A 23110-nucleotide genomic window follows, 5' to 3' on the forward strand; every position below is an offset into this window, starting at 1 on the left:
TTTACTGAATTAGGTACTATTAACACATAATATAATAATATATTTCTATTGGTAAAAATAAAATAAAATAATAAATGGAATTATTCATCGTCATAAAATACATATTTATTTGCAAGATTTTTAACTGTTACCAATGGTAACAGTGGTTACATGGACGCTTCGCCAGTGCCAGCTTAGCTCATGCGTCAGGGGCCCCTGTTCTATTCCAATTGCATATTAATCGAAAAGACTAATTCTACCAGTGAAAAATTAAAAATTTATGTTTAAGTCTAGGGTGCCACTGTAGGTCATTTTAAAATATTTCGTTGGGATCGGCTTTTAAAATACATATTTTTATTTTCCTCGTTAAAATCTATGCACGGCAAACCAAAAGGGCCCCTCTTGGCTGGGGGTCCCGGGGCACTGTCCCGGTTGCCCCAATGGTAGTTACGGTAGTTAAGGCCCTGATACTTTCCCATCTATGCAGACCACATTCCATGAAGTAACTGTAAAGCCTCGTCTTGAATTTCTTTCTGGATGATAGATGACTGGTGACAGGTGACAGTGAGGTAGACAGTGATAGTATTGACATTTGACATTGTTTCGTTTCCATCTACTAAAGTTTAAAAAGTAATTTTTTATAAAAAAGCATTGAATTCGTTGTTGTTTAGTTTTTAGTATTTAGTGGATCAAAATGAGTGAAAAAATCGATTGGGCAAAATATGCTGCTGAAAATGAAAAAAAGGTAAATTATATAAATATTTAATAATACCTAAGGTTTGTCGGCGAATGAACATGCACTGTTTATAAGTTTAATAACTTCATCAGTGGTAAAGTATCATTATAATTATCGTAGTTTAGGTTCTTAGGCATATACGGGATTATATTTTTAAACACCAACTGTACTTAACGATCTTGAATACAATATTATGCATAAGTTTTATAAGCAGAAGAAACCAATCAATAAAAAATATGTTTATATATTTCAGAAAATACATGTAGTTTCCATATATCTGATTTAGGGCCGGTACTTTATGTCTCCGTTAACAGCCGGTTAGTTAACCGAGGTTTAATCGGGACAGAAATATATGCAAAACATAGACATAAACGCAATTATACTTATTATTATATTCATAAATAATTATAATAATAATTATAATTGCTTTTATTACAACGCAAGAGGCCCTATGGGGTACTTTTCTGTCCCGATTAAACCCCGGTTAGCTAACCGAGGTTTAACTGGGACATAAAGTACCGGCCCTTAGTATCAAGATAACCATACTTTTTAATGAACTTACTTTACTTACTTAATCAGTAGACCCATTGATACCTTTCGGTATTGGGCACTTTTTAATGAATCAACTTGAAAATAAAGGCATGTTGACAGTATCTAAAACAACCTGTTTTCTCCAGATGCAGATCTCCTGTAATTTGTCCTGTAGTCCTGCAGTTTCTCCTGTAATTCAAGAAGTGGAAGTAATTCATAGTTATTTTCTTAATTGTTGTGTTACTGAAACAGCAAAGTTTCCACTTTTGGCATAACACCTGTAGCTTTATTATGAGACAAATAGACCTCGTATTACACTAATGGTTGGCTGCGTAATGCTTTGTGGTAACACACTGTGGCAAAGGTTCACTATGGGACATAAATATATGCCTCGTAACGCACTGAATGTAAGTTTATAAATATCTCTAAGCGCGACCAATGTGTTAAACTTAGACTTCTGATAATGCAAGTTACTGTTTTGAGAGTATGCCAAGGACCAGTATCATCATTGCTACTCTTTGGAAAATGAAATTACAGGCTCTTTTCATCACTAAGTACTTTGTTGAAAAAAACTGAATGAGTATGATCTTTCAGAAGGATATAGTACAGCAGTAACTGTTATACTCTCTGCTTCGTTGCAGTAGGACCCTAAGAACCACTAGGATCTCTTGATCAAAGACTTATAGTCTCTTTTGTGTCTCCTTTAACCTCTTAGCTCTTATGATTGGTCCTTTTAGCTCTGTTAACCACTTAACATGCACGCTTGAGTTAACTAAATAGGCCAAACTGTGTAAACTCTAGATAATTAGGTGACCTTGTACTTTATGTTATGAGAGTTGAAAATAACAATGTGAAACCAAAAAAAAAACACTTTTTTGGTTGATATTTATTGTTTGTTGTAATCTATAACACTTACTTATTCAAGTATACAATATATCCTTCTACTTATCACTTATGACTTATCTCTTCGTTGTGTGCTGCTTTCCAACAAATTTGTGTATTCATATTATGATTCGCCCATTTTTAAATATATTACATTACTAAAATATAATGTACCTTTCATGACATTATCCTTCCGTTTGTTGTTAACAAAAATTATTTTGATCGTCCAGTGACAGCTTAATGATGATCATTTCATCTGTCATGTCAAAAAGTAAAGCTTACAAGGGTAAAACTGAGCTTCTTTCAAAAGATATTATAAACAACATTGGCCAGTTATTTTTCAAAGAAGAAAAATGGTAAAAAGATGATCATCTTCTCAAACATAGATTATGACTGATTGAAGAATGTATATTTTAAAGCTATGGGAAGCACCAAATTCTTCTCAAGAAGTACAATCTTTAGGAAGGGCATGGTATAGCAGTCATGCACTCTAATTCGTTGCAGTAGACCCTCTGTTACCTCTTGAATCTCTTGCCATCCTTTTTATGTCTCCTTGGAGCCCACTGGCACTGGATGTAATAACAGGCCCTTTTAACTCAGTTACAGTAAACTTTGAGTTATATTACGTTATGAGTACATGAGATCTCTATTTCATCAGCCCTACGACAAAAAATTTGTTGCTTTCGGTGTTTTAATGAGTCTTTGCCTTCCATGAGGATGACCTTTTTAGAGGTGTGGGATTGAGCACCCACCTAGAGACTAGATCCTGTAGTTTTAAAACTCATTTGGGGTGAGTTAGCCATAACTCGCCACACTAGCAAGATGGGTTGGTGAGTGTGAGAGGGATATAGGAAGGAATTTGGTTAGGATAATATTGGGGTTTGTGCCTGGTTTCCTCTAGGTAGGGAGTGAAGGAAAGACCACGAGCTCATGTAAGCAGGGACACCATCTCCCTGAAGTAAGTCAACATTCTATCGGAATCACAGAGGGGTAGAATAATACCCCTACCTACCTGCTACCACCAGTTATGAACCGAACAAACAGTTGTTGTATTCTACCAGTTACATCCTATGGAATGGAAGCCATGACACAGAGGTATCAGCCAATAGATTGAGAATGATACAGAGGGCGATCGAACGAGCCATGTTAGGAGTATCTCTGAGGGAACATATTATAAGAAATGAGGATGTTCGAAGCAGGACGAAGGTAGAGGATGTAATTGGAAGAATTGCACAAATGAAATGGAACTGGGTAGGACACGTGGCACAGCAAAACATCGAAAGGTGGATGAGAAACATTGTACATTGGAGACCACATGAGCACAGTCGTAGTAGAGGCAGACCACAAAAATGATGGCTAGGCGACATTAAAGCAAAAATGGGTAGAAACTGGCACCAAATTGCACAAAACAGAGAAATGGAGAACTCATTGGGAGGCCTTTGTCCAGCAGTGGATGCAAACAGGCTGAAGAAGAAGATACGACTTTACTGCGTTTTCCACACAATTACATTTATATTTAACTTAATGTTTTAATTTCAGGACTGATTTGTCAATTACTGTTATTGTCTTTGTTCTAAGATAAGTTGTATTTGTCAGTTGCAAAATGTTTTAGATATTTAGATTTTATTACTTTATTTTATAGGACTAGCTCTCAATTGTTAAATGAGAACAATAATTTTTATTATTGTTTATTATGTATTTACCAATTCTGTACTAGATCTTATTTTGAATTGTTTTTCTAGTTTGTGTGACATTTTAATTGTATTATGTACTAATGGAGTTCGGTCCGCCAATGAATAATAAATAAAAAGATGAGAAAAAAAGGAAGACCACACAAGGTTTCAATTAAAAAGAAGAAAAATCAACGTCAGTAGTCTGTCAAAACTATATATACTCAATTTTTAGTTTTTCATAGTTTAGTTTTATATATTTTTACACTATACATATATTCAATTTTTAATGGATTCCAGTATTGATTCAAGGAAAGTTATCGTTGCAGCTTTAAAAACTGATGTTGAATTATTAAGAAAAGATGTGATATCTTACATGAATGAGTTAAATAATTTGCTCTTAAAGACACAAGCTATTTTAAAAACCAAAGTAAAGGTACATATATATTATTTCTAACATATTTTAAATTTATTTGTCTAACTCTAACTAAATGATGTCTTATTTAATCCAATACTGATCTTTATCTATGCCTTCTCTACAGCTTTTTCTTGACTTGCGTGTCCTACCCTATTACAGTGGAACCTCGATAAGTCGGATTAATAGGGACCGCGGCCAATCCTTGTTATCGAAAATCCGGGTTAGACGGAGAATATGGTAAAAATTAATAAAATACGGTATTAGTATAGTATAGTTGATCCAAAAGATGGCATAACCCAGACATCCAAAGTGAAAGTTATCCTTCAACACCATATTGTTCTATATGGTCCACACAATGTCCAGAAAAAAGTCACACCATTTTGAGCGTCGGTTTGGGGGGAGGGGGGAGAAATCGGTAAATTCGTAGTTTTTTAAGTTTTTCGCCAATATTTCTAAAACTATGCGGTTTAACATGAACAATGGTTCCAAAGTTACGGAGGTAGTATAGTACAGGGTGTCCCGAAAAGATTGGTCATAAATTATAACACATATTCTGGGGTCAAAAAGAGTTCGATTGAACCTAACTTACCTTAGTACAAATGTGCTCATAAAAAAAGTTACAGCCTTTTGAAGTTACAAAATGAAAATCGATTTTTTTTAATATATCGAAAACTATTAGAGATTTTTTATTGAAAATGGACATGTATCATTCTTATTGCAGGAACATCTTAAAACAAAATTATAGTGAAGTTTGTCTACCCTATAAAAATTTTATGGGGGTTTTGTTCCCTTAAACCCCCCCAAACTTTTGTGTACGTTCTAATTAATTCATTATTGTGGTACCATTCGTTAAACACAACATTTTTAAAACTTTTCTGCCTCTTGGTATTTTTTCGATAAGCCAGTTTTTATCGAGATGCGGCTTCTTTTTTAATATATTTACATACAAATTTTATGGGGGTTTTGTTCCTTTAAACCCCCCAAATATCTGTGTACGTTCCAATTAAACGATTATTGTGGTACCATTAGTTTAACATAGTATTTTTAAAACTTTTTTGTCTCTTAGTCTTTTTTTGACAAGTCACCTTTTATCGAGATGTGGCTTCTTTTTCAAAATATACCTAAAAATGTAAATTATAAATAAATTTTCAGATTATTAACAGGTCTCTATAATCGTACTTAACCATATACAAATATGTGGTGGAATCGACAAATATTCAAAATATCTCGATAAACACTGGCTTATCGAAAAAGTACTAAGAGGCAAAAAGTTTTAAAAACGTTGTGTTTAACTAATGGTATCACAATAATGAATTAATTAGAACGTACACAAAACTTTGGGGGGGTTTAAGGGAACAAAACCCCCATAAAATTTTTATGGGGTAGACAAACTTCACTATAATTTTGTTTTAAGAAGTTTCTGCCATAAGAATGATACATGTCCATTTTCAATAAAAAATCTTTAAGAGTTTTCGATATATGAAAAAAAAATCGATTTTCATTTTGTAACTTCAAAGGGTTGTAACTTTTTTTGTGTGCAGTATTGTATATAGGTAAATGAGGTTCAATCAACCTATTTTTAACCCTAGAATCTGTGGTATAATTTATGACCAATCTTTTCGGGACACCCTGTATAACTGATCCAAAAAAAGGCCTAACCCAAACATTTAAAGTAAAAGTTTTCCTCCAACACCAAAATGTTCTATATGGTCCACATATTGTTCAGTAATAAGTTACACCATTTTGAGCGTCCGGTTTGGGAGGGAGATGGGAGAGAAGCTGGTAAATTAGTAGTTTTTTTACGTTTTTCGTCAGTATTTCTAAAACTATGCTTTAGCGTAAACAATGTTATATACAAGAATGTTCTACATGACATTTAAAACAAAAAATGTTCTATACATAATTGTTATAAAATCAACGGTTTCAGAGTTACAGAGGGTGAAAAGTCGAGGTTTTCGATACTTTTTATTTTTTTGGGCAATATTTATGATATAACTACATATACCAAAAACCCAGACATCCAAAGTGAATGTTATCCTCCAACACCAAATTGTTCTATATGGTCCACATAATGTTCAGAAAAAAGTCACACCATTTTGAGCGTCGGGTTTGGGGTGGAGAGGGGGGAGAAATCGGTAAATATAAAAGGTATCGAAAACTTCACTTTTCACCCTCCGTAACTCTGGAACCGTTGATTTTATAACCATTATGTATAGAACCTTTTTTGTTTTAAATTTTATGTAGAACATTTTTCTATAGAACATTCCTCACGCTAAAGCATAGTTTTAGAAATATTGACGAAAAACGTAAAAAAACTACTAATTTACCGACTTCTCCCCCCCCAAACCGGACGCTCAAAATGGTGTGACTTTTTACTGAACAATATGTGGACCATATAGAACAATTTGGTGCTGAAGGAAAACTTTTACTTTGGATGTCTGGGTTAGGCCTTTTTTTGGACCAATTATACTATACTACCTCCGTAACTTTGCAACCGTTCATTTTAGAAGGATTATGTATAGGACCTTTTTTATTGAAAATTTAATGTAGAACATTTTTGTATAAAAGGTTGTTCATGCTAAACCGCATAGTTTTAGAAATATTGACGAAAAACGTAAAAAACTACGAATTTGCAGATTTTCCCCCCTCTCCCCCCCAAACCCGACGCTCAAAATGGTGTGACTTTTTTCTGAACATTATGTGGACCATATAGAACAATTTGGTGTTAGAGGATAACTTTCACTTTGGATGTCTGGGTTTGGGTCTAACTATACCATACTATATAGTTATATGTAGATAAACTCGATTATAATTGCAAAAACATGAAAGACAAATACACAGTAGGTACATCTAAATTACGTACATTTGTATACAATACAGTATTGTTTATTTCTTGGTAAAAAACTCAGTCAAAGTGAAAAAATGTTGTTTTGTCTAATGAAAATCGGTCCGGGTTAGCCGGACTTCCAGTTTATCGGAGGCCAACTTATCGGGGTTCCACTGAATATTAAAAGTAAAATTCATAAGTCTACAATTATGTAAGCTACTTGTGTTATTTATTTCATTAGTTGGTTTCATACTTCATATGTGATTATACTCTTAACTATCTTCTTTAACCTTCTCCTGATCTTTCTCTTCTTGTGACTGGATCATTCCTTTAGCGGTTTGCCTATTAGTCTGCATGTATATTGTCTCTGAGTCTTAGTGTCCATCTCTATACTGGTATCGTTGGCAATTTTAGAATCATGGCAACAATCATTGGATACTGCCACTTTTGAAATCTGAAAAAACATTGTAAAAAAATATGAAGACTTAATTTAAGAATGGTGGATTTGTGAAGGTTACATCGAAATGGTTAATCCTGGTATAATTTACCATCTGAATGAGGATAGGGTCTACAGCAGGGGTGTCAAACTCAATTTTGCAGAGGGCCATATATTAAATTCAGAATGTGTCGGCGGGCCAGATTCAAATAAAAAAAAATGTACTGAATTATTATAACATTTTATTTAATAGTATACTTATAATATACGGTTGTTAAAAATCATATCAAAGTTATAAAAGAGGGTAATTATTTTGAGCTCGAGGATCCAGATACCTGACTTCTCTTGTTTTTGACAAGCTCATTGATGTCAGGTATCATATTCGTTGTATTTATTTTAAGAATTGATTGGAGATGTTCATTTGTAAGTCTTGTGCGATGTTTGTTCTTATTTATTTTCATGACGGAAAACATCTGCTCACATAAATAGGTGCTACCAAACATGCACAGAATGCGTGCTGCATGCTTTTTTAATTCCGGGTAGTTATCCAAACTCTTGAAATATTGTGTATAAAATGTAAGTGCGTTAACCTCTTTAAATTTTTCTTTCAAAATACTGTCCGATTGAAGATCTATCAACTCCATTTGCAAATGAACTGGTGCCTGTGAAGCTGCAAAATTGAATGGATTGTTGAAAATTGGGAATTCCATTTCATTCATTTTGTGGAAGTCTTCAAAACGATTGTTGAATTCCGTGATAAGATTTTGCAGAAGTTGAGAATATTGATCCAATTTTTTTTTGATCCACTGTGCCAAATGATTTTAAATGAGGGAAATGATCCAAAGTTTGATTTTTTACCTGATTTTCCCACAGCCTCAACTTTGTTTCAAAGGCTTGAATACATGAGTACATTTGAGTGACAATCAGATTTTTACCCTGTAACTTTACATTCAGATCAGTCAAGTGTTTATTCATATCTACCAAAAAGGCACAATCAACCCACCAGTCATTGTCATAATCAATTGGGTTGCCTTTTTCTAACATGAAAGCTTGAATAGGGTCACGTAATGCAAAAAATCTTTCTAAAACTACTCCTCGACTGAGCCAACGAACTTCGGTGAAATAAGGGACATCAGAAAACTTTTCGTCCAAATCTTGTAAAAACTGCCTGAACTGTCGGTGATTTAGTCCTCTGCTCCTTATAAAATTTACTATTTTAATTATAGGTTGCATGATATGGTCCATTTTTAAATGTTTGGATGCCAATGATTCCTGGTGAATTATACAGTGAAATCCCACAAAATTTCCTGATGTTTTCTGTTTTAATTTAGTTACAACGCCCGAATGTTGGCCAACCATGGCAGGAGCGCCATCCGTAGTTGTGCTGCTAAGTATATTCCAATCGAGTCCATATTCTGCCATCAAATGCTCCAATGCAGAATAAATATCATTTGCTGTTGTAGTACCTGTCAATGGAACGCACTTTAATAGTTCTTCAGTTATTTCAAAGTTACTGTTAATACCTCGTATAAAAACAGCAAGTTGAGCTGTATCAACAGTATCAGTGCTCTCATCAACAGCCAGTGAAAAGTTTGTAAATTCCTTAATTTTCTCCTTCAGTTGAAGAACCAAATTTTGAGATAAATCATTTATTCTTGAAGCAACAGTGTTTCTTGACAGCGAAATATTTTGAATTATTGACTTTTGAAATGGAAATGAAACATCGGCAACTTTCAACATACAGTCTTTAATAAAATCACCATCAGTGAAAGGTTTTGATCTCTTCGCGATTTCTAATGCAATAATAAAACTTGATTTCAGGGCATCTTCGCTCTCAGTATTAGCTTTAGTAAACATCGATTGTTGACCTTGAAGTTTAGATTTTAAAGATGACAATCTGTCCATTCTTATTTTTTCAGTGTAACAATCGAATTTTGATTTATGATTCGTATCATAGTGTCTCTTCAAGTTAAACTCCTTACAAACAGCAACTGTTTGATTGCAAATCAAACACAGTGGTTTACCTTTCCATTCTATGAAAAAATATGCATTTTCCCATTTAGACTGAAAAACTCTACGTTCACTATCAACTTTACGTTTTTGTGACATTATGCCGAAATCGTAACAAATATGGAACTCGACACAATTATGGATATCGCACACGCACGACACAAACAAATGTACAATACCTTCTCAACCACTACTTCGCAACTGACTCACGTGACACGTCGACGCACTTCTTTTATATCGATAAGGAAGGTTCTAGTCTAGACCACAGCATAATAAACGAACAGCAAGGACACTCCCTGATGCCGCCTTTGAAGTTGAAAAGTACAGAGTCGCCATTTTAAGCGTAGTACATATCAGTGGTGTTGTGATGACTGTGATGTGTTCGTTAAGTTAAGTTCGCAGTGTTGCCGATGTCACTATATATGAAATTATATTAAGCCACTGCTAAAATGATCGGATTTTGCCAAATTATGTTAAAATTTTTAATCTTGGTAGTTTCTAAGGATAATAAAAATACATTAAGAAAAAATTTATTTTATTCAAGCAATCGAGTGAAGTCTAAAAGCTCCAAAAAACATGATTCTTCTTTCTGTGACACATTGCGATCGCGGGCCGTATTGGTATAGCCCGGGGGCCGGATGCGGCCCGCGGGCCGTATCTTTGACATGACTGGTCTACAGTGATTATGACTGTGAATCTGATAGTTGATTTTTAGGAGATTGGGACAATAAGGGAATTCATATTTTGTTTTTTTGTTTAAAAAAATACAAGATCCTTTGTAAAAGGTATATTTAAAATACCCCAATAAGGGTTACATCACAAAACAAAACGTTTTCGGATTAATAGGTCATCATCATAGGTCATCAGTGTTAAGCCCTAAAATAGTAAGTATAACCCATGATACTATCAATAAAGAGATAGTATTTTCCCGTAGCGCAAATACGTCCAAGTTCGCGCATTGATGACGTAACTGGAGACCGGAAGTTAAATTTGAATTCTTGTTAAAGTTAAATGGGATTTGTATGCATTATGTGATGAAATTATTCAATTAGCAAAATAACATTAAACTTCAATGTATTCGAAAAAAAATTAGTGTCGAGATTCCAGTCAAAATAACTGTCAAAGATAAAATATAGAATACACTTAGCTCACAACCGCGAACAGTTCAAACGAATCGGACATACGAATGATTCCAAACCATTACATACTTGCGGGTCTCCACTTACGTCACGACTTCCGGATGTGCAATATATTATCTTGTTATTTGTCCAATATCAAACATTCATTATTCATATCCGATATTGAACAGTATATTTTTATCACCCCGTATATCACATGAGCCAAGTTGTTATGGTATAATACATGTACGGGTTTCTAATTTAGTTCACGAATTGTAAATTGTAAACAATAATTCGGGCAATTGCATTATTTAATTTGATGATCAAATATATTTCTTTGTTCTCAATATTTGTAAACATGCTCAGCGCGTGGCTTGACACCAATACTAAATGCCACCGCTGAGAAAGAATACACATTTAGAATCATTCTCAAGAATCAACTCCTGCAGTCAAGATGTAACTTTAAATTCGGTAGTCATTAGTCCTCAACTAAGCGCGTACCAGTCAGTATTCAAAGTTCTCCCGGGGTAAAAATTTATCCTAGTGTCGGTTCCATCAATAAATTACCTTTATCGCTATTTGGTGTTTCCCTTATTTTATACATTATTTATAGTATCATGGTATAACCTAATTAATAATAGACAATGTTATAAAACTTGACTAAGGTTAAGAATTGACAGAGGCCATACTTACAATAGCATGCATGCGTGAGCACCAAAAAGTTATGGGTGAAAACCCTTTAAAAGTTTCAAGATCTTAAATGATACTACATATTATTATTATTACAGATGGATGTTGCAAATGTTAAGACTGCTTTACCTGCACTTTTGGCAGATCCTCCACAAAATTTGATTTTTTTGTTTTGTTTTTGTACTACTAATTAAATATTCTACTAGGTAAATGTACACAATTTCATCACTTACAACTGTATTTTAAAAATTGGGAGAATTTACTATTGTACAATTCGGTACATTGGACCATTTTTATTGATACTTTCGTACCAAATTCTAAACAGTCATGTACTGACCGTTCATTACACGAGACTGTATGAATGAAGTTTGTGTTTAACATATTTGACTTTTATTTATTTCGAACTGTGATACATGTAATATGAATATTTTTCTAATGTAACTGATCAAAATTTCAATTTGATGGGTTTATCTTAAATATCAAACAACAAAATATTTCATTACATGTTTTAAGCGAGATCAGGAAGGTCTCATACTACGAACACTTATGTAAATGCAGAGAATTTTGAAATTATAATAAGCTAAATAAAACGAGGAGAAGCAACATTTTTTTTAACATCCAAGATTTTTTACAATCTGTTTTACAATGAAAACAATAAGTAAAATTGTTTGTCTTTACAAATTACTTATTATTGTAAATGTTATTATTTACATTGACAGAGAGATGTAAGGTCCAGTGACCAAAGCATCACGACACACACACATTAACTTGTTTACCGGTGAGATGCGCACATACACTGATACGCGAGCACGAAAACTAAAACTGGCACAGAACACAATGGCTGGACGCTGTTGAAGGCGTAGCTTCCTCTGCTGTAGGCTCTGTCAGGATCGGTTAGGTAGGTCCAAGGGATCATATCGCTTCAATCTCTTCACTTGTTGGTTGTTGAGAAGATTGTGTGCCAGGGTGTTAGGATGTACCCGCAACCTATTTTGATATTGTTTGCACTCTTCGGAGACTGATAGTACCTGAAGATCTCTATGTATTGCGTCATTCTGGATGTACCAAGGGGCATTAGCGATTGTTCTTAGAGTTTTGGATTGAAATCTTTGTATTTTCATAATATTAGATTTGCTAGCTGATCCCCAGAGCTGCGAACCATATGTCCAAATGGGTTTTATTATTGTTTTGTATATAAGCAGCTTGTTATCGATTGATAGGTGAGAGTTTTTTCCCAACATCCAGTAAAGTTTTCTGTATAAAATTCCCAGTTGAAGTCTTTTCGTCCATATATGTTTGGTCCAAGTTAGTCGTTTGTCAAGGTGAATACCTAGATATTTTATGTCATCCTTTTGAGGTAAAGGATGTCCATCGAGGTTAACTTGTGGACATTTACCTCTTCTTAGAGTGAATGTAATGTGTGTGGATTTTGAGGGGTTTACTCTAATTCTCCAGAGTTTAAGCCATTCATTTGTTTTGGTCAGATGTAGTTGCAGTCTCTCTGATGCTATTATTGGATTACCATGAGAGGCCAGGAAAGCAGTATCATCTGCGAATGTTGCAAGTGTTAGGTCGTTGCTTGTTGGCAAGTCAGCCGTATATATTAGGTATAGGATAGGTCCGAGCACACTACCCTGAGGTACACCAGATAGGATGGGGTAGAGTTTTGTATAGGCTTCACTATATTTTACCAGATATCTCCTTTCTGTAAGGTATGATTGAAGCAGTTTGAAGTAAGTGTAAGGTAGGTTTTTCTTTAATTTGTACAGAAGTCCTGTGTGCCACACCTTGTCAAAAGCTTGAGAGGCGTCTAAAAAGGCTGCAGTGCAGTATTGCTTGTTTTCGAGACTAGTTTTTATTGTTGTGTACAGTCTGTGAACTTGTTCTATTGTACTATGTTGATTACGAAATCCGAATTGATGGTTAGGTATGAGGCTCTTCTCTTCAGCAACATTTAAGAATAATAATTTTTTATTCATAATTTTAGAAAGTGATCATTTTATTTCATAAGAGTAATATTCAAACTATATTGATGGATTCGACCGTTACTTGATGGAAGTTCATTTTATCTCACAATAAAACACTGAAAAACGTTTGTTTTTCTATACTTCCACAAAATTTATTACAACTATGTTATTACTACAGCTGTTTCGGCAAAGTGCCTTTCTCAAGTGATATATTTTACAATGTGTTTGCCTTTTTAAGTCTTTAACTGAAGAGGTTGAGGAGTGGGGAGCTGTTTGTCTCGAGTTGGTCATTCAGAATTATATCTGTATTTTTCAATTTATTAATTTCCATTGATTCTAAAAGTGATAGCTTAAGGCCTTTATTTTGAATATGTAGAATTTGAAACTCTTCATTGAAAGAATGATTATGATCTAGAAGGTGAAGTGCGTATGTAGAAGTGTCTGTTTTTCTATTGTTGAAAGCCCTTTTGTGTTCTGCTATCCGTTTGTCAAAAGTTCTGCCAGTTTGACCGATGTAAGTTTTCGGACAGTCACCACAAGTTAGTTTGTACACACCACTCTGTAGTTGCTTTCTCTTTCGGCTTTTATTGTTTTTAATATGTTTGCTTAAGTTGTTGTTAGTTCTGAAAGCTGGTGTTATTCCTTTCTTTTTTATGTATCTGGCTATTTTTGTTGTTATTGTGCCAGTATATGTGAGAGAGCAGAAGGTACTGGGTTCTTTCTGTGGTGGTGGATACACTAATTTCAAGGCTTTCTTATGGAGTTTTTGGTTTAAAATGTTGTTAACTGTTTGTTCGTTATAGCCATTGTTTACTGCTATTTGTCTAATGATATTTAGTTCTGTCTCGAAGTTATTTTTTGTCATAGGAATTTCTGTCAGTCTATGTATCATGCTATGGTAGGCTGCTAATTTGTGTTGTGTAGGATGGGATGATGAATTGTGTATAGTTGTGTCAGTATGGGTAGGTTTATGATATACGGAGAACTCATGTTTGTTGTGTAGTATGGTAATCGTTACATCTAGAAAGTTTATGGAATTATTCTGTTCTGTTTCTATTGTGAACTCAATATTACTATGAAATGAATTAATGTATGATAGAAATTGGTCAGATTTCTATCATACATTAATTCACTTCATAGTAATATTGAGTTCACAATAGAAACAGAACAGAATAATTCCATAAACTTTCTAGATGTAACGATTACCATACTACACAACAAACATGAGTTCTCCGTATATCATAAACCTACCCATACTGACACAACTATACACAATTCATCATCCCATCCTATACAACACAAATTAGCAGCCTACCATAGCATGATACATAGACTGACAGAAATTCCTATGACAAAAAATAACTTCGAGACAGAACTAAATATCATTAGACAAATAGCAGTAAACAATGGCTATAACGAACAAACAGTTAACAACATTTTAAACCAACAACTCCATAAGAAAGCCTTGAAATTAGTGTATCCACCACCACAGAAAGAACCCAGTACCTTCTGCTCTCTCACATATACTGGCACAATAACAACAAAAATAGCCAGATACATAAAAAAGAAAGGAATAACACCAGCTTTCAGAACTAACAACAACTTAAGCAAACATATTAAAAACAATAAAAGCCGAAAGAGAAAGCAACTACAGAGTGGTGTGTACAAACTAACTTGTGGTGACTGTCCGAAAACTTACATCGGTCAAACTGGCAGAACTTTTGACAAACGGATAGCAGAACACAAAAGGGCTTTCAACAATAGAAAAACAGACACTTCTACATACGCACTTCACCTTCTAGATCATAATCATTCTTTCAATGAAGAGTTTCATATTCTACATATTCAAAATAAAGGCCTTAAGCTATCACTTTTAGAATCAATGGAAATTAATAAATTGAAAAATACAGATATAATTCTGAATGACCAACTCGAGACAAACAGATCCCCACTCCTCAACCTCTTCAGTTAAAGACTTAAAAAGGCAAACACATTGTAAAATATATCACTTGAGAAAGGCACTTTGCCGAAACCGCTGTAGTAATAACAAAGTTGTAATAAATTTTGTGGAAGTATAGAAAAACAAACGTTTTTCAGTGTTTTATTGTGAGATCAAACTATATTATTATATTATGTTGAATGTATATATAACAAACGATATTTTTAGTTACAGGAAATTGAAATAACAAAGACCAATGGAGATGAAGCGAAAAAAGAAGATAGCAAAGAAGAAGATGACAAAATTGATCCTGCAGAAGCTAGTCTGTTAGCTAAAATAATTAGAAAAGGTTTAGTAGAAAATAAAAACGATATAGAAGTTCAAAGAAAAGACCCTCGTTCACCATTATACTCAGTAAAAACATTTGAAGCGCTCAATCTAAATCCAAATCTACTCAAAGGAGTGTATGAGATGGGATTTAATGCTCCTTCCAAGATTCAAGAGACTGCTTTACCTGCACTTTTGGCAGACCCTCCGCAAAATTTGATTGCTCAGTCCCAGTCAGGAACAGGTAAAACAGCTGCTTTTGTTCTCGCAATGCTGACCAGAGTTGATCCCTCTAAAAAGTACCCACAAGTGTTGTGTTTGTCACCAACCTATGAATTGGCAATTCAGACGGGAGAGGTAAGCATATAAATACATAAAAGTACAACGTTAGTATAAATGATAAATTTACTAAATGAATAAAGTTAAAATATGTTTCCTAAAGTTCAAATCGTCCTGCAGTGGACATTAATAAAATATTTTGTAGAAAATGATAGTTATTCAAATGCAGATAACCGAAATATAAAGATTGAAATGTTTGTAGATATCATCATTTCATTATCATTCTCTTTGCCTTATCCCTATGCGGGGTCGGCTTCCCTAATTGCATTTCTCCATACAATTCTATCTTGAGTCATATCAATATTGATCCCCTTTACCAACATGTTCTGCCTAATCGTTTCCCCCCACGTCTTCTTTGGTCTTCCTCTCCTACTCCTTCCAGGAATCTGCACTTCAGCAATTCTTCGTATTGGGTGATTAGCATCTCGACGTTGAACATGACCAAACCATCTCAACCTATGGCTCTCTCATTTTGGCATCAATTGGTGCCACACCTAGACTTCCTCTAATATACTCATTTTTAATTTTATCCTTTTTTGTCACTCCACTCATCCATCTAAGCATTCTCATTTCCGCCACATGCATTCTTTCTTTTTCACTGCCCAACATTCAGTTCCGTACATCATAGCCGGTCTTATGGCTGTTTTATAGAAATTTCCCTTCAACTTAATTGGAATTTTCCTGTCACACAGCACACCACTCGCTTCCTTCCACTTCATCCATCCAGCCCTAATTCTACTGCATGCATCTCCATTACTCTGTAATACCGATCCCAGGTACTTAAAAACTAATGCTTTTTACAATCAGTTCACCATCCAAAGATACCATGTTATTTGTAGTAACTCCATCTTTAAATGAACATTGCAAATACTCTGTCTTTGTCTTACTAAGTTTTAAACCTTTTTCCTCCAGAGCTTGTCTCCACTGTTCTAGTTTTTGTTCTAAGTCTCTTTCATTATTTCCTACTAACACGACATCATCAGCATACATTAAGGCCCATGGAATGTTACCCTGTAGTTTTGCTGTTATCTGGTCCAAAGCTAATGAGAATAAATACGGACTAAGCACAGAGCCTTGGTGCAATTCTACTTTCACATGAAATTTATCAGTCTCTCCCACACCTGTCTCAACACTAGTCGTTACTCCCTCATACATATCCCTCACAATCTTTACATATTCACCAGGGACTCCTTTCTTATTGAGTGCCCACCACAGAATCTCTCGGGGAACTCTATCACATGCTTTCTCAAGATCAATGAATACCATATGAGCGTTTGTTTCTTTACTTCTGTATTTTCCATCAACTGCCTTATAATGAAAATTGCATCTGTTGTTGATCTGCCCTGCATAAAGCCAAACTGATTCTCGGATATTTCGGTCTCTTCACGTATCCGTCTATCAATTACTCTTTTCCATATTTTCATGGTGTGGCCAAGCAGTTTTATAGCCCTGTAGTTTGTACATTGTTGTATATCTCCCTTGTTTTTGTAGACAGGTACTAGTATACTGCTTCTCCATTTGTCTGGCATTTGTCCAACTTCCATAATTCTATTAAATAAACCTGCTAGCCACCTTGTTCCTGTCTCTCCCTATGCTCTCCATACTTCCCCAGGAATATCATCTGGTCCTACCGCTTTTCCTTTCTTTGTTTGTAGATAATATATCTCAATAATATTTTACAATATATCATAATATATTCTCTCTTTGTGTGACCATGGTGCGGGTACATGAAATGATGCCAGCGTGAGTAGCAATGAAATATGACAATTTTGGCTATTCTTTGTAATGTCAGTCTCATTGTTTGTATTACAAATTTTATCCAAAATGGTAAATAAGTTTTGTTTAAGTATTTAATTGCGCTAATAATAGCCAAAAAATTAAGCATAATTTCTATAGATCTCCAATAATAACAAATAAAGTAGAGAAAAGATTTAAACTAGGAGGAATAAACTCAAAAGACAATTTCCAATTTTTGGTTGACAACCTTCGACGGTAATCCAGTAATCAGTTTCTGACAACTTTTTCAACTCTTCGTTAGAGTTTTTTTTTTAAACACGGGCTAACCCCATTAACTGTTAAATTACAATACAATATCAGTTAGGTTTCAAAACATAAATTACCTATAGTATAAATAACAAACGTTTGTTATAGAAAAATATAGCAAATACGAAATAAGTGATTGATTTGATCGTTCATGGGTATTCTTTCATTTTTCCGACCGTAGATTAAATTAAATTTAAAAAACGATGTTGGAAAAGACTCAGTAAGATGCTTCTTTTGGAACAAATGGTAGGGGAGCCCAAGCGGTGATTTTTGCAGTTACTCGAGCGCGTCAGATTATCATATGGGGAGAAACCTGGTACCCTGCATATGTACCTCTACCATATATTGGCTCTTAACACAGGGGAGTTCGTTAAGGGGGGCCCGAAAAAAAAAATCTATCCTTAAAAAAAGTCGAAATTGTCAGATTAAGATAAGGTAAGTTGAGTACATGCAAAAGAGTGTATATTTAAAAAATCTGACGATTTGAGCCGGGCGTAAGGAAATGGGCGAGTCCCAAAATTTCACAAGAAAAAAGCGAATATTTCGCGAAATGAATGACAGATCAAAAAACTTAAAAATATGTGCACAATATTTTTTAAAAATCTATCGAATGATACCAAACACGACTTCCCACGTAGAGGGTGGGGGGCAAATTTAGTATTTTAAATACGAATCCCGCGATATTTCGCGAAATGAACATTAGATCGAAAAACTGTAAAATACACTTATTTAATATTTTTAAACAATCTATCGAATGGCACCATACACGACCCCCCACGGAGGTGGGGTGAGGGGTTACTTTAAAATCTTAAATAGGAGCCCCCATTTTTTATTGCAGATTTAAATTCCTTACGAAAAAATAAGTAACTTTTATTCGAAACATTTTTTCGAATTATGCATAGATGGCGTTATAATCGGAAAAACCGATTGTTGGAAATGGAAAATTAAATTAAAAAATGGCAAGCGCCCACTAAAATGGAAAATGTTACTTAACTTTTTTTGGTTTTAGGACCTACTCTTCACAACCCAATAGGTCTCTAAAGCGCTCGAGTGACTGCACATTTAGCATACTTTGCTCCCCTACCAAAAAGAAGTTGAATTACGAGCAGTGGTTCCCGAGTTACAACTGGTCAAAGTTGACCAGCATTTGCGACAAAGTTATAAACAATGGGATAATAATTTTTGACCAATTACATTTCTCTATCGCAGTTCTTTCTCGAAAAAAATTTCACATTTTCAAGATATTATTTATAACATACATATATGATATTAATAAAAATGATCGGTATTGCGTGTGAAAAATACCAAACAAAAACTAGGTATTGTCCTTTTCATGAGCATTTTTCAGTGCGTAACAAATGATAGGAAAAAGGGTAAGTCCGTGATAATACACATTTATGACATTTATTCTATATGACATTATCACATGACATGTCATAACATGACATTTTAGTTAAATCTGACAGTTGTCACATTTTATTTTCAATTTGGAATAAAAACAAATTAAATGTGTTTCTTGCATTTATAAAATGGTATTTTTTTTGATTTGTATAGTCTTATAAATTATACAGATTATATTTGTAATATTATTATCTAATTAAAAAAAATTATTTTTTTATTATGGCGCCATCTATCGACAACTAGAATAACTAGAATAAATGTTATAAATGTCACTGACGAAATGTAATCACCGACGTGCCTTTTTTCTGTCACATACAATTTAATGCGTTAGAAAGAAATCGAAAAACTGTGACGCACTGAAAGATGATCATGAGAAAAAGATAAGAAGAAAATTGAATTTCAAAGTTCAAAATCGGTATATGTAAAAAAATGTATGCAAAATGTATAGGATAAATACTTAAAGGCAGACAAATTAAACAAGGAAAAATTATAACAGCTAGGATCCTGACACTAATGGACGAAAGAAAAAAAGCCAAAAAGGATGCAGACAAATATAAAACGATAAATATATCAATAAGAAGGAAAATCAGAGAATCGAAAGAAAAGAAGCAATGGAAAGATGCGAAATTGAGACTCTACAGTCAAAGTACAATAGTCTCAATGTACATAGGAAAGTTAAAGAACTCACAGGTGCACTAAGATGGAGACAGAAAGGGAATATAACTGATTCTGACGAAAACATCATTTCGGACAAACAGAGTAAAATAAGAATGTGGAAAGAATACCCAGAGAAACTATTTGAAAATATGTATGTATATGATGTTAAAGATATGTATGTACGTCTATGAAGATATACATGAGAAACCTTTGAGCTAGATGAAGAGCTAAATAATGACCAAGAATATTACAGCAGGAAGTTTATTCTGCAATAACATAGCTAAAAGATGTATAATATACATACTTATAGTTAAAGCTATTAGCTAAATCTATAAAGCAGGACCACTCAAACTAAGGGCAGAAACTCTGGAGAAATACGAACAGAATGACTGAAGTCTAAGTTTGTTGCACTTCCAAAAAAACCAAGAGCCAAAAAATGTGAAGAATACCCTATAAGCCTCATGATTTTACAAGATGTGCGAAAGTCAAATTTTCCCCAACCAGTTTCCCCGGATTCATAAATGCTGTTGATACAAGAGAGTCTTTGTTCTCAATACCAGTTTTATTCCAGAGATGCAGAGACGTTAATTGCGACATATTATATGCATGTCTGGTTGATCGAGCACAGCACGCCAAGTTGTTTATGCAAATACTAAAAGAAGCAGGAATTAACAACCAATATTTTTGTTACATAATACTAGGCTATGGTCGCTTGGTCGCCATCTATATCTGCTGAGTTAAGGCATCTTACATCAATTATTTTTGATGGGTGTACATTTCTGTTGATTATAACATAATCTGTCATATATCTGGGTGTTATTGAATATACCTATATTTGTGTTGGTATCTGTGGTGAAAAAATGTGTTGTTTATTTTAAGTTCGTTATTCGTGCAGAAGTTTATCATACGTTTGTAGACTCAAAACCCATATTATTTCCTTGTAATTGGCATACTTTACAAATATGTCTAAGTTCGATTCAGAGCATCATTACAAGCTCTTCTGAGGAGAACAAAAGTTCGAAATGGTCCATAGAGAGATGCTAATGATTTCTGAATCGAAATTAAATACAAAATGCCTTTATTTACAATATTTTTTGCTTTCTATGCTTCCTCTATATTGCTTTCTTTGTTTGATGTATTCTATTGTACAGAAACAAGCTGCTTACATGTCTGATTTTGGCTTCTATGTGTGTTTGTTTGTGAAAAGTTTTCTAAACAGTGAGCTTTTTATTTGTTGTTCATCTCATATGTGTTCCTTTTTAATTATCTTTACTTTTTCCATTATTAGATCTGTTTGTAATATTGGCATCAATTTAAGGTTGCAGCTCATCTGGCAAAGTTCTGCCCGGAAATTGAGCTGAAATATGCAGTAGCTGGTGAACAAGCAGCGAGAGGGAGCCAAATAACTGAGCACATACTTATTGGAACACCAGGCAAAGTTTTAGATTGGGCTATAAAATTTAAAGTCTTTGATCTAAAGAAAATTCATGTCTTTGTATTACATGAAGCCAATGAACTGATAGGTACGCAAAGACACCAGGATCAATGTCTTAGAATACTCAAGGTTTTAGATGCCAGTAAATGTCAAATGATGTTATTTTCTGACAGTTATGAACAAGAAGTGTTGGAGTTTGCCGAACATATCATTAAAAATCCCATAATAATAAGACTTAATGTATACATAGATAATATTTCACAATACTATGTGAGGTTAGAAGCCAGATTTTTTTTACATTTTATATTGTATTATTTTTATACATTACAAAAAAATATTCAATTTTTTTCTAATATATACTTTTAGTTAATTATTAATATTAATTGTTAATTAATTAACTTTTATGTAAACTTACACTACCCGAAGCAGAATTAATTAATTATTTACAAGAAGTTCTAATATATTTATTTTATTTTATAAATACATATTATATATGAAATCTATAGTTATTTATACAGAGTGTTTCTTTGGTGAAAGTAACATACGTTTTACTGTAAAAAGGGGACACTGTAAAAGCGAATATTTGAAAATATTAATAAATATTCATTTTACTTCTGGTTTTGTAGTTTATTCAGACATAATATTCTAATAATATTAGGTTTTTGGTAGTGGTAATTGTAATTTACTTAAATAGTTTTAAATAGTTATTTTTCTGCAAATCTTCGCTGTTTTTTTAATTCTTAAGATACTTCGTTGGTTAAAGTTATGTACTTTTGTGGACACTTATTGTTTATTCATTAATTAAAGATGAATATTTGTTATAATATTTGTCGCACGTAATGTTAATATTTTACCAATTTAGATTAAAAAATGGCATTAATTAAAATTAAGTGGCATATAATTTTTTTTCTACTTCGAGCTCTCGCAATTCACATAATTACAGAATTCAAAATCAAAATTTTACCAGAAAAAACATTTTGCTGAAAATTCAAAATATGCCACTAAACTTAGTTTTTCATCATCTATTGAAATGCAGAATCCATCTTTCAAAAATCTAATGTACAGGGTGTTGTTTTTGGGTCGGAATATTTTTCCAATATTTTTTTGTCCTGCCATGGATTTCTTATAATTATACAATTGTACATAGATTCATCGATTGAACACCTTAAAGAATATTTTCGTGCCAAATATAAAAAAATATACAGTGTGGTTAAAAAGTCAAGAATCAAATAAGAAGTTTTCAAAATAGATAAAACACCCAGTATTTTTGTTATTGATGAAGTAAGATCCGTTCGGTATCGGGTTTTTGAGATCGACTAAGTGTCTTGTTTTTTCAGTTAACGTATGTTACCTTTCCAGAGAAACACCTTGTACATCGAATTAATGGTAATATTAAAAAATTAATTAAAAATCAGTCAAAATAGATGTAAAAAAACATGATTTTTATGTTTGATGTAACAATGCGCCGCACAGTTCCAAACGAGGTATGCTAATCATCTTTAAGGGCGCAACCTTGGATTTTGCGCACAATGGACGAACCATTACATGTCCATCAGAATCAACACTCTTAACATAGACTGCAGCACCATATGCTTTGTTGCTGGCGTCAGAAAACCCATGCAACTCACAAGATATTGAATCTTTTAATTTTACATACCTAGGTATTTCGACATTATTTAATCTAAGTAAATCCTCCTTGAAATTC

The 23110-nt window shown here is 33.6% G+C and overlaps 1 protein-coding gene across 5 annotated transcripts in view; it reads left to right on the forward strand.

Annotated features, from left to right (window-relative positions):
* Positions 1–556: 556 nt before the first annotated feature.
* The window catches only part of LOC114332546 (DEAD-box helicase Dbp80), a 37338-nt gene continuing 14784 nt past the window's right edge, over positions 557–23110 (forward strand). For 2 of the 5 annotated variants that reach the window (XM_050643481.1, XM_028282372.2), the window contains exons 1-2: positions 558–724; positions 15432–15887. In XM_050643481.1, coding sequence (XP_050499438.1) covers positions 674–724; positions 15432–15887 — 507 coding nt within the window. In that variant the 5' untranslated portion in view covers positions 558–673. Of the gene's footprint in view, positions 725–15431; positions 15888–21288; positions 21681–23110 lie in introns of all 5 variants that reach the window. The other 3 variants (XM_050643482.1, XM_050643483.1, XM_050643485.1) reach the window with 3 other exon arrangements.

Source organism: Diabrotica virgifera, chromosome 2, assembly GCF_917563875.1.
Source record: "Diabrotica virgifera virgifera chromosome 2, PGI_DIABVI_V3a".
In the NCBI taxonomy this organism is placed as follows: domain Eukaryota; kingdom Metazoa; phylum Arthropoda; class Insecta; order Coleoptera; family Chrysomelidae; genus Diabrotica; species Diabrotica virgifera.